At 26.4% G+C, this 12,128-nt stretch overlaps 1 protein-coding gene across 1 annotated transcript; it reads right to left on the reverse strand.

The window, feature by feature from the left end:
• Positions 1-10,814: 10,814 nt before the first annotated feature.
• Positions 10,815-11,556, reverse strand: LOC137833465 (uncharacterized mitochondrial protein AtMg00810-like). Its single transcript, XM_068641812.1, has 2 exons — positions 11,218-11,556; positions 10,815-10,904 (listed from the first exon to the last, which is right to left on the reverse strand). Exons 1-2 carry the CDS (start codon positions 11,554-11,556, stop codon positions 10,815-10,817), a joined length of 429 nt encoding a protein of 142 aa, XP_068497913.1.
• Between the last annotated feature and the right edge of the window lie 572 nt (positions 11,557-12,128).

Consider the following 12,128-nt stretch of genomic DNA (forward strand, 5'->3'; position numbering starts at 1 on the left):
ATGGCTCAAAAGAGCACATCATCAGCCTCAACCACTTAGCTTGGTTACCACATAACAGAATTGCTTCCTACACTTGGCTACGCAACTGATAGATTACCACAGGGACGCTGCTCTAGAATCAGAAAAAAGATCCTCCCTATGGTACATGCATTATCATGTACCATCTGAAACACTAGGACATGTGGTAGCACCACTCCTCAATCATTACGTACCTTATCATGCCACGCGACTTCTTAAATCCAAAATTATATCCAAGGACTACGATTGTATGTAAATACAATTTAGTCAAAACTTTCTAGTGGTTGTGAAGGAGGATAATGAATACAACGCTTCTCTTTTGACCAATCATTCTTTATCATATAAAGTGGTAAGCACAAATCAAAATGACAGTAACCAAAGTAACAGTTTTAAAAATCACTTCTTACAATAATTAAGAAATAATCTTTATATCTTTTTGTTGGTTAGTAATATAACATTTTACAATGATAATGGATGTTTATCAAAGTTACCTAATCGTGGAACTTATCATCAGTACCATTCAAGGGGAAGTTAATTTATGTTTAACCACTTGACCGACGCATGAACTACAATAACAGCTGAGAGAAAATACTTAAGGGCTGGAGCTGGAGCAAGTAATGGAAAAGGTCGGCATCCAGAACCAGAACTGTAAATTGAATAAAAAAATGTCAATGACTTGTTCAAAAAACGAGGTTTCGATGAAGAGTTTCTTGGCTCCAGGCCCCGTAAACCCCACATTGGACTCAACTCCATGCCTTTCAATTGAATCCGAACAGAGTACATGCACAAATTCCACAGAATCTTTTGTTTAACAATATCTTTTGTGGCTCATAGATGAAAGAAGATCCGGTAGCATACATTTAAGGTTTTCATAGCACGGGGAAGTAAAATTAACAAAGTTGTATTGTCAAGGGACTACCTGAATCAGTGATTTGTTTTCGAATGCTGCTTAATCCACTTAGAAGCTAGTTGATGCAAGTTCTTCTCTGACCCTAAACTTCTTCTCTCGGCAACAAATTCCTACTATCACGTTAGGGTTTCGTGAAAGGACAAAGGTGTTAGGGTTTCATGTAAGTGTGAAGCTAGATGGAAGTGTTTCATTTCGTGTGAAGCAGAGAAAGAAATGTTAGGTTTCGTTTTGTGTGAAGAGGCTTAAGGGTCTGGTGCAGAGAGAGAAGAAACGTTAGGGTGTGGAAGAGAGAGAGGGAAGAGGTGTTAGGGCTTGGTTTCCAAATTCAAAAAAAAAAATTCAAAAAAAAAATTAAAAGTAAGTTTTAAAAAAAAAAATCAAATTTTCAAGTGAAAGCAAGTTTTAAAAAAAATGAATAATGAGAAATGGTGTATGGAGGAAAAAAACTGGAATTTTTTTTTAAAAATAATTGTGACAGTTAAAAATGACATATTATACTGAAATGACGTATTATACAAAGATAATTGTGGCGGTTAGTCAAATGCCATATTATACTGAAAATTGTGGCGGTTATAAATAACCGCCATAATAAAACCGCCATATTTTACACTGTTTTTTGTAGTATAGCCAATGATTTGAGCACTATAATCACACATGATAAATTAAAAGAAAATGATGTATTTGTATTGTGTGCTATTGAATTATTGGTGCAGAAAAATATTAAACATGATGAATACCATCTATTTTTATTACTTCTTTAATCATACACAACAGCTACATTAGTAAAACACACTCCACATGTCTTTTCCTAATAATTTAAACTTTGTTATTCTTTATTCACAACTAAACCATATGGGTTGAGATATATTATATAAATACTAAATGAAATGGATTTACTAATTTTTATTATATATTAAGAAACTCTACTACAGTTTTGTTCTGAAAAAACCGATGAATTAAAAAAATAATATATAAACTAATTTTGATCTTATTTCTAATTATATTGGAATAATTTTAAAAATATTTAATTTTATAAATTAATAAACTATTCATTGACAAGATTTTTTTTGTTGATGATTGAAATTTAAATTTAAAAATGATAATTTTTCTTATGGAAATAAATTAACTAATATTTTTAAAAGTACATAGCAATTTATACCTCATACCAATTGAGAAATGTGGTTATGCTACTAAGTACCTCAAAAGTTATGTGAATGCTTGTTCATGTTACACTCATTGCCCTAAACCTTTTTGTGCAAGTTGAAGAAGCTTTTGAGTTGCTCTTTTTAGTAACAGAGACATATATCATAACCACTTTCTGAATGTTTAGTTTCCCTTTTACTGTGTGGCTAGTTCTTTTTGAACAAATAGATAAGAGCTAAGTTAAAAAATAAAAAAAAGTAGATATTTATTGTCGCAGTTGGAGAATAGAGGCCAAAAATAAAAGGATATGTGGGTCTTCAAACTATCTTTGTGTTCTGGAAGTGGCAAAAATGCAAAATCCTTTTCACTAACTCAATGTTCTGGTATTTAGTTATCATCATATCATACAAGTTAAAAGTTGCTTAAATATCAATATCAAAATCCATTAAAAATGTTTGCCATGTTATCTAATATTAGAATTTATAACTTTTGCTAACTAACCTGCATAATACAAATTGGCTTTATAAACCAGCAAAAATTAAAAACTTGATTATATTCTAAGTTAAGTTAGTTGAAAGTTAAGAACTTTTCTCAAAATTCAAAGATAGTTAGAAACTATTCTGACTAATCAGCACCTAGTTTATCACAAAGAATCAGAGGTTATTTTCATCTACGAGAAATTAAGTTCAGTTTAAAATACAACTCAAGTCTAAACCTTTATTATAACCATTTTTTTTTACATAATTTTTTTCCGATTATACCCTTATTTAATATATCTTATTTTTTAATACAATAAAGTATTTTGTCATTTCATATTAATTATTTAAAAAATAAAATTATTTTTTAATTTTTAAATTAATATTAATATACAATTTTTATATGACTTCTCCACTCTTTCTTAGTTTTTTATTTTATGAAAACAAAGTGAGCATACTTTCACACATTTTTACACCAAGTCTCACATATAAAATAAAATAACATCCACTTGTAATCACTCTCTACAGTCAATTTTTTGTTTTTCAATTTCAACTCATCCAAAATTATTTCTATATATATGTATATTACATTTCTATCATCTAGAAAATTAAGTAAAGAAAAAAAATGTAAATACATAATATTGTGATTGTGTTTCACTAGTATGTTATGTTGATAATGATAATACTAAACATATAAGTTTTGTCTTGTTTAATAGATTAATCACATCAATTTGTGGATGATTCTCTCTCTTTTCTTCTTATTTAATTCTTCTAAAAATGTTTGGGGGACTTTTCCAAACATACAAAAATCTTAACTATATATAAATAATATATATATATATATATATGATATGATATGATATCAGCAAGTTGAATGTAGATATGCAACCCCCATTTATGATTCTCTGCAATTTATCTTCTGCCTCTATATTTTGGGGTAGGCCACATACTATGGAATTAGCAGACCCCACCTTATATTAACCATGGAAGGAATTATTAAAAATTTTGTATGTATCACTGTCTCCATCAATCTGATAAATCCCTTTTCTTTCTATCTATTTTTTCCCTGTTATTTCTAATATTAGTACTCACCATGCATGAACGAGTGAGAGTTTTGGATATATATAACACTAAAAAGACAGCTTTTGTTTTCATTTTTTTGGACATTGAAGTCCTTTCTGTGTTTGAAAACAATTGATGTGCAGAAAATGAAACAGAAGGATTGAAACACAATTATTATTTTATTATTTACACACTTTATTGTAAGATAAAGTAAAACTTGCTTATAGTTATTAATTGGAAGATGCATGGAATGAATAGTGATAAATGAATTCTCTCTAAATCTATAACTAAAATTTCATTATGTTTTTAAGTTTAAAATAAATTGACAAATAATAAAATAAAATAAATTGAAAATTTATAAATGTTTTAACCCTTATACAACCGATATTATAAGCTAAATCCTATAATTCAACATTTAATTAAACTTTGAATTACAAAACTTTCTACCAACATAAACATTCAACAAAAAACATAACCTAACTTCTTCCTTAGTACAATATTAATGTTAATGTCTTCTTTGGATTGTAGGAATATAAAGAAGTATTGTGTGACATTTAAAAACACTTAGCAGGGCTTAAAGTGAGATGTGTATTCCTTCATATATCTCCGTTTACTTTAAATATAAAAAAAATCACTAAATAGAAATTAATTTGAAAGACTAAAAATAATTTAGAATCTAAAAAATTGATAGTTAAAATCGTGGTAGCTAATTAGATATAATTTAGAAACTATTTATCAATAATAGAAGCTAATTTAAAAATCAATAATTTTTTAATCTTTAAAATGGTATCTAATTTAATTATTTTAGTAATTAATTTTTTTTCTCTAAAATTGATTTCTATATCATGATTTTCTTGTAATGAGATATTTAAATTAAATAGAACTTCCTTTTTATTTTGTAGTTTGTGTTGATGAACTCTTCTAGAATAAGAGTTTTCTTTAAGCTTAATTCACTTGTATTTATTTTAATTAATAATTTTTTTAAAATACAATAAAGACCTTGAATATGATTTATACAATCAACTAGACAATAATTATGTTTTAAAAAAATGACATTTTCCTTATATTTGAAGATAAATGAATTTGTTAATTACGAGTTTATCTATCCATGTATTGGATTAGTTTAATACTCATGCCGAATGTCCCTACATGTATAAATATCTTTATCTATGAATAATCACATCATTCTATGATATACATTTTAATAGTTAGGCCTAGGTGGGGTCATGTTAATTCAATATGTATAAATTTTTAAAAATAACACTTTCTTTTATTTAAATTATGTCTATAATCGACTTATGAAAAATATTATAATTAGTGGGGCATTTGAACTTGAATTAAATGAGACAATTATTTAATTAAATCATAAATAAGTCTTTCACGTTTTTGAAAAGTTGGTTCTAGATCTCACCGACCAAAATTGATGTGTTGGAGAAGGTGAAAATGGAAACAAAATCATTAAATATTAAGGTAGAGTACCCTTTGGTAGGGAGGTCCCACGGGACCTTTGTGATGAAAATCCATTAAAGGAGGTGAAAAAGAAAGGTCATTTGTTATCCACCACATGTGGCTCAAAAACATCTTCCTGGCCCAACTAATTTCTTTTTACGTTTTTTAATTCATATTCCTAAAATCTGTAATTAGTGACCACCATATGTAAATTAAATGTAATTTATTAAAGGTAATATTTCTTTTTAATTAATAATTACCTGTTAAATTATTAACTTATAACAGTTTAACAAGATAAGATCTAAACAGGTCAAATTAACCTGTTTTGTCGGTCCAAATAATTTATTTAGTGGTCAAATTTTTAATCATAAAAATATATATAACTTAATTTTATTATTGTTAAAATATATAAATAGTGATTGAAAAGTTTAGTTATTTATTAATAATTAAATTAATGATAATTTTTTTTCTAATTTAGTGACTGAATTTTTAGTAAAATGAGTCATTAACTTAATTATATAAGTTATAATATTAATATGTAAGTGTTATGATAATAAAAAAATTGCTAAATATTAATATGCAGGTATTATAATAATAAAATCCATATTCTCAATGTATATATATATATATATATATGTGTGTGTATAAAGGAAATTTATTAGCTAATTTTTAATTTAATGATTTTATGTTACAATAACATTTTTTATTCCATAATTTTCTTTTTTAACGTTATTTTAATTATTAAATTGATATTTCAACGTAATATTAGTTAAAATCAAAATCCAAATTAATATTATTGATATATAAATTTAATAATTAATTTCAAATTTAATAATTAATTTCAAATTTAATAATTAATTTCAAATTTAATAATTTTAATAGTGAATAGTTACATTTGTTTATTACATTTTTTATTATATTTTTATTTTAATTAATAATTTGAATAAATATTAAACAATAAATTATGTAATGACCAAAAAAAATAGTTTTAGAGTAGATTGGTATAATTAAAATGACACCTGAATATTTTATTATTAAATTTAAAAGAGCATATAAATAGAATTTCAGTTATTCAGGTTTCTTTTTAAAAGAATTATATCTCTCTAAAAACACCATTTTCTTTTTCTTTGCTTTCTCTCTAGGATTCTAATCTCCTCGCTCATCAATTTGACGATAATACGCCATTAGACTCCTAACAACGAAGACTACAAGACTGCTCGATCACAATATCTGATAGAGTAAGTTCATTTTTGTTCCTTTTTCCTCTTTTTCCTTTCCTCTCCCTTCACTCTAAGATTTTGACCTTCTAGCTTATGAGTTTGACGATTGGAGTTTGCCATTGGACTCCTAGCAGTGAACTCTACAAGATTGTCTGATCAAAATCTCAGATAGAGTAAGTTTATTCTTGGCTCATTTTCCTTTGAGTTAGTTTTGATCTGGTTAGGTTTATCTTTAGTTTAAGTTTGCATGTGATGCTTTTATCTTCAGAAGTAGTATTTGTTAGCTCTCAGGATTCTGGTGGTATAGTTAGATTTTTTATCAGGAATCTGTGGTGCAGGTTAGGCTACCCTTGAGCTTTTTGGTAGTTTGGAGCTCTTATGCATCAGATAGAAATCATATATATGTGTGTATAGATTAACATAATAGCTAATTGACTCCATGAGAGTGCCTTTATAATGCTAAACATGAACTATCAATGTAATATGTATTTTTATAAAATTATGAGTTAAATGAAATTATAAGCTTTGGTGTGATTTTGGATCTTGTGAGATATGAAATATGAATTTTAATCCAGACATAGTATTTTCAGGAAAGAAAATACCATGTTAAGATTGTTTAGGATGTCCATTGACTAGGGATTTATGTAGAAGGAGATATCTTGACTCTCCTGAGATAATGGAATCATATAGATGAAGTGATTCAGGTGGTGAGAGTTAAAGGATGTCCATATGAATGGGTAAGTTGTTTGAAAAATAACTAACTTGACCTGTTATATGATTTAACCCTTTCATACTAGGAGAGATGATATTGAGATTATTTATGCACATAGATGTGTGGATTTCACAGTTAGATAGTAAGACAAGTGCAAATCTCTGAGTCTAAGTCAATGCACGAGTCTTTCAAAAGTAAAGTCAAGTGTCTATGTGTTGTGAGTCGATAGACGTCTGACATGTGAAAGATGAATTTATGAATTTTAATAGACACTTGATGGTTTGAGAAATTGTATGAGACTTGATGAATTATGTTTATTAATTTGAAATTGAAATTATATAGAAATATTTATATAGCTATTTTACCATGTTCTTTGTTTGTGTTTGTTTCTTTATCTGTGATGATTGTGTTTTACACGTGAGCAGATGAGGTTGCAGGTAATGGAACTCCTTAGTGAACAACTGGAGGATGAAATAACTATCATTTACTTTGTTTTGTTTTGAAAACTTTTGGTGTATATATTAAAATCCCTATAAAAATGATATTTTTTTAGATAATTGTACATATTCATATGTTAATTAAATATTACTTGTTTTACTTTTATTTTATTATATATGGGTAAAAATCAGGGAGGTTACAAATTACACTTTGTTTATATTATTAGTAAATATTTTATTTTATTCTATTTAAATTATATATGTTATATTATTTATATTTACCCAATTTTATTATGACTTGAGTTCATAATATAGATCTAAAAATAAAAATATAATAGATCATATTGTTATTAATAGTCTTTGCAGTTAATATAATTAATTTAATTTTAAAATATAAAATTAAATATAACAAAATAAAAATAAGGTGGGGGAAGGGGCTTTACGGGTCTGACTGAAGTAGTTTCATAATTTATTTAAAAAATGTATTGTTAATTTTTTTCTTCTATTTTTTTCAATTATATTGATTTTTATATATTTTTGGAACTTAGTTCATTTCCACTGCTAAGGGAACATAATTCTGATGTTGAGTTTAAGGTTTAGGTCTCATTAGTTGTTTTTTTTTTGTACTTTAAACTTGAAATTAATTTGTTTCATACCATAAGAAAATTTCATGGCAAGATACATTTCTTTTGTAAAAAGAAATAAAGAAAACTTTGTAATTAAAATTTAAGTGATGATGTTTTATTTTTTAGGGGTTGCAACTATATAGAAATTTGAAAGTTGATCTAATAATTGATATAATTTATTTTTGTGTTCTCTTTTTATAATTTGGTCAAATTTCTCATATTTACCTGTTGTTGATTTTGATGTTGTTTAAGTTGATATTAAATTTTTACTTTGTATTAATGTTACACTATAAGAATATATTATTTTAACTTTTATTGATATTAAATATCTAATCTTATGATTTTATTATTTATATATTTAGTAAATTTTGAATAACATATTATTATTATTATTATATTTTAATTTAAAAGATAAAAAGAAATAATTTTTAATTAAAAAATTTAAATTATAAATTATAAATCAATCCAAATCAAAGTACGTTAATTGGTTTAATTTGGTTGAGATTCTTTTTTCTTTCAAATAAAACAAATATTATATATTTTTTATGATTGATTTAGATCTATTTTTAATGAAAAATCAAACCAAATTGCATTGCAATGATCTTATCTTTTGCTTTCTCTTTTCTGTTTTTCTTTTCTTTTAAAATATGATTCTAAAAGATGAAAACCACTATATATCACATTCATTAAAAAATTAGTAATTAAATTTTATTAAAATATTAGTATATTTTATTTTATTTTCTTAGCAAAGAGTTAAATTGCGATTAAAATATTATTGATTACTATTAACTAATATCAATATTTTAACATATATACGTGTGTGTATAAAGTAATAAATAATGAATAGTTATTCAGATTTATTAATTTTTAATGTAACTGTAATAGTTTATAGTAATTAATAATTAATATTACAAATTTAATTATTAAATACTATAATTAATATTATAAAGTAATAATTAATTAGATTTATTATTTTTTAATATAACTGTGATCATTAATAGTAATTAATAGTTAATATTGCAAGCTTTAATTTATAATTTAATATTGAGTACTACTTTTTTTTTAAAATCTCATTAATACAAACTTTGTTTTTATTTCCAATAAAATTTGAAGGAGATATCAACAGAATAAGACAAAGTCTTGCATCTGAAATACCCTTCTCCCCAATATTTTTTAAAATAAATAAATGTAAGTATTTCTATAATTTTTTTTTGCACATGTAGCATTTTCCAGTTAGACAGGAGCATAGTCTTCCCTCCTATATTCTTAACCAGATAAAAATATTATTTTAATAAATTTTCATCACAAATTACAAAAAAAAATTAATAAAAAAACTAACAATATAATAATTAAATTATATTTTATTACTTTTATTATAATTACTAATTTTCAAAGTACATTATTAGCTTGTAATTAATTATATATGTTTATTATTATGTCTTTAAAACGATTAGTTAAAATATATATATATATATATATATATATATATATATAAACTTCTATTCATCTCGATTCTTTAGTATTGTGAAACTATTGAAAGTCTGAAATAATATCCATTATTCAATCATTTGAACTATGTTATAAAGAATATTAATAAAATTTTATGAAATGCTTTCACAGCATTCAATTAATATATTGGAGTAATATGAATGTTCTTAAAAGATTTTCTACTCTCTTTTTTAGTGTAAAATGATCCAATAATCCAAATTTGGAACAACTGCTTAGAAAACTTGTAGATTTGTTTTTTTTTATTAAGTTAATATGTAAAATTATGATACAATGTTTGGACCAATATATTTCACAATTATAAAGTTTTATTAAGAAACACAACATTTTGTAAGTCCCTATTCAGATTTTATAATTGTTAATAAATTTTAATTGACAATTACGAATAAAAATAGTAAAATTTACATGTATTAAGTATGATTTGAAATATTAAGAAGTGGAGTATACCATTTAAAATATAAATTTCATGTAAAATTAAAATTTTAATTTATATGGTGGTGCATATTTAAAATCATGGGGGTGCAGAACGTAACACCCCTTAAATTGTAACCAAAATGACTATTAGGCCCATCTTAAAAGAAGAAGATGCCCAAGTGACCATTGTAACGGAAGACTAGAATCCTATGTTAGCTAAAGAATTTACACACTAACTAGGTTCACGATAAACACAATGAAATGAGAGATTTAAATACTTGCTTTTGAATTATAATAAAGTTTAATTTCAGTTAATGCATCAAAGTTATTACAACACATAATGAAAAGTTACTCATAGTCTAAACACATAATGTTTCCATCTTTAGTTATATTAATAAATATAATATACTATAAAAAAATCATTAAATAGTAAATAATTTATCGGTAAAAAAATATTTAGTTATTATACTGAATAAATAAAATATTATTTATAAATTAAAAAATTATTGATGTTTAAAATAGTTTTTATTAATAACAAAAGTTTATAAAATAGTTTCTATCTAATATTAGTTATCAAGATTGAACTGTAGGAACTAAAATGAAATAACACGTAAAATTGGAAGGGAATTGAATTCACTACCAATTGAAATGAACATTAGGCATTTTATAGCCTTTTATACAGAAAAACCACTTTTCATGACAAGTTACAAGGAAATTCAAAAGCAACTAATCCTAGAAAATAGGGAACCCATAAGACTAGGGATTTATTGAGAACGTGAATAAAATAAATAACTAATTTTGACTATCATTCCCTCCTTAAGCTAATGCATCTTCATTGAGCTTAAATTTCAGCTGCATCAATTACTCCAAGCATTCCACGGAGCTTCACAAATTGCTCCAATTTGAGAGGCTTTGTCATTATGTCAGCAATCTGTTCTTCAGAGCTACAAAAACTTAGCTTCACAGCTCCGTCATTTACCAAGTCTCGGAGAAAATGAAATCTTACTCTAATGTGCTTGCTTCGTCCATGAAAGACAGCTGAATTGTAGAGTTGTTGTCACAATTAATTTTCGTGCTTCCTTTTTCTTCAATTCCAAGTTGCTCCAATATTCTCCTAAGCCAAATACATTGACAAGCACAAAGTGCAACAACAATGTATTCAGCTTTTGTAGTTGATAGGCTCACTACTGGTTGCTTTTTCGAAGCCCATGAAATTGCTCCGGACCCCATAATGAAAGCAAAACCTGATGTGCTCTTCCTGACTTTGGATTTGCCATGAACCTACTAATCAAGCTTACTCCATACATTAGATCTGGTCGAGTGGCTGTGAGGTACATGAGACTTCCAACTGCTTGTTTAAACACGGTGGTATCTATTCCATCTCCTGCCTCATCTTTTGATAGTCTTGTTCCGGGAATGATAGGATTCTTCACGGAATTGCTGCTCCCCATGCCGAATCTTTCTAGGATTTCTCGAGCATATCTTCTTTGGCAAATAAATATTCCAGCTTCATTCTGTAAAACTTCAATTCCCAAAAAGTATCTCATCATTCCCAAGTCAGACATATCAAATTCTCTCATCATTGAGCTTTTGAATTTATCACACATACTCTTATTGCCTCCAGTAAAGATGAGATCATCTACATAAAGACTAACAATAAGTATGTTACCTCCTTCTTTCTTGGTAAATAAGGTGTGTTCACTGGAACATTTTTCAAACCCTTCACGTATAAAATAAGCTTCTATTTTGCTGTACCAAGCCCTTGGCGCCTGTTTAAGGCCATACAATGCCTTCTTCAATCGGTAAACCTTGTCTTCTTTTCCCTTTTTGATAAACCATTATGGTTGTTCAATAAAAACCTCTTCTTCAAGTTTTCCATGAAGGAATGCACTCTTTGAAATATTTCACATTCATATTGAGCTGCAAGTGCAAGAATTAGACGTGTTGTATCAAGTTTGGCCACTAGTGCAAAAACTTCCATGTAATCGATTCCATATCGTTGTGCATATCCTTTTGCCACCAGTCTTGCTTTGGGCTTTTCTACCTCTCCACTTTCGTTGAGTTTGGTTTTGAAAACCCACTTAACTCTAATTGGCTTGACTCCTTTCGGTAGATTCGTTAGCTCCTTATGGGTTCCCTATTTTCTAGGATTAGT

Source organism: Phaseolus vulgaris, chromosome 6 (genome assembly GCF_000499845.2).
Source record: "Phaseolus vulgaris cultivar G19833 chromosome 6, P. vulgaris v2.0, whole genome shotgun sequence".
Lineage (NCBI taxonomy): Eukaryota > Viridiplantae > Streptophyta > Magnoliopsida > Fabales > Fabaceae > Phaseolus > Phaseolus vulgaris.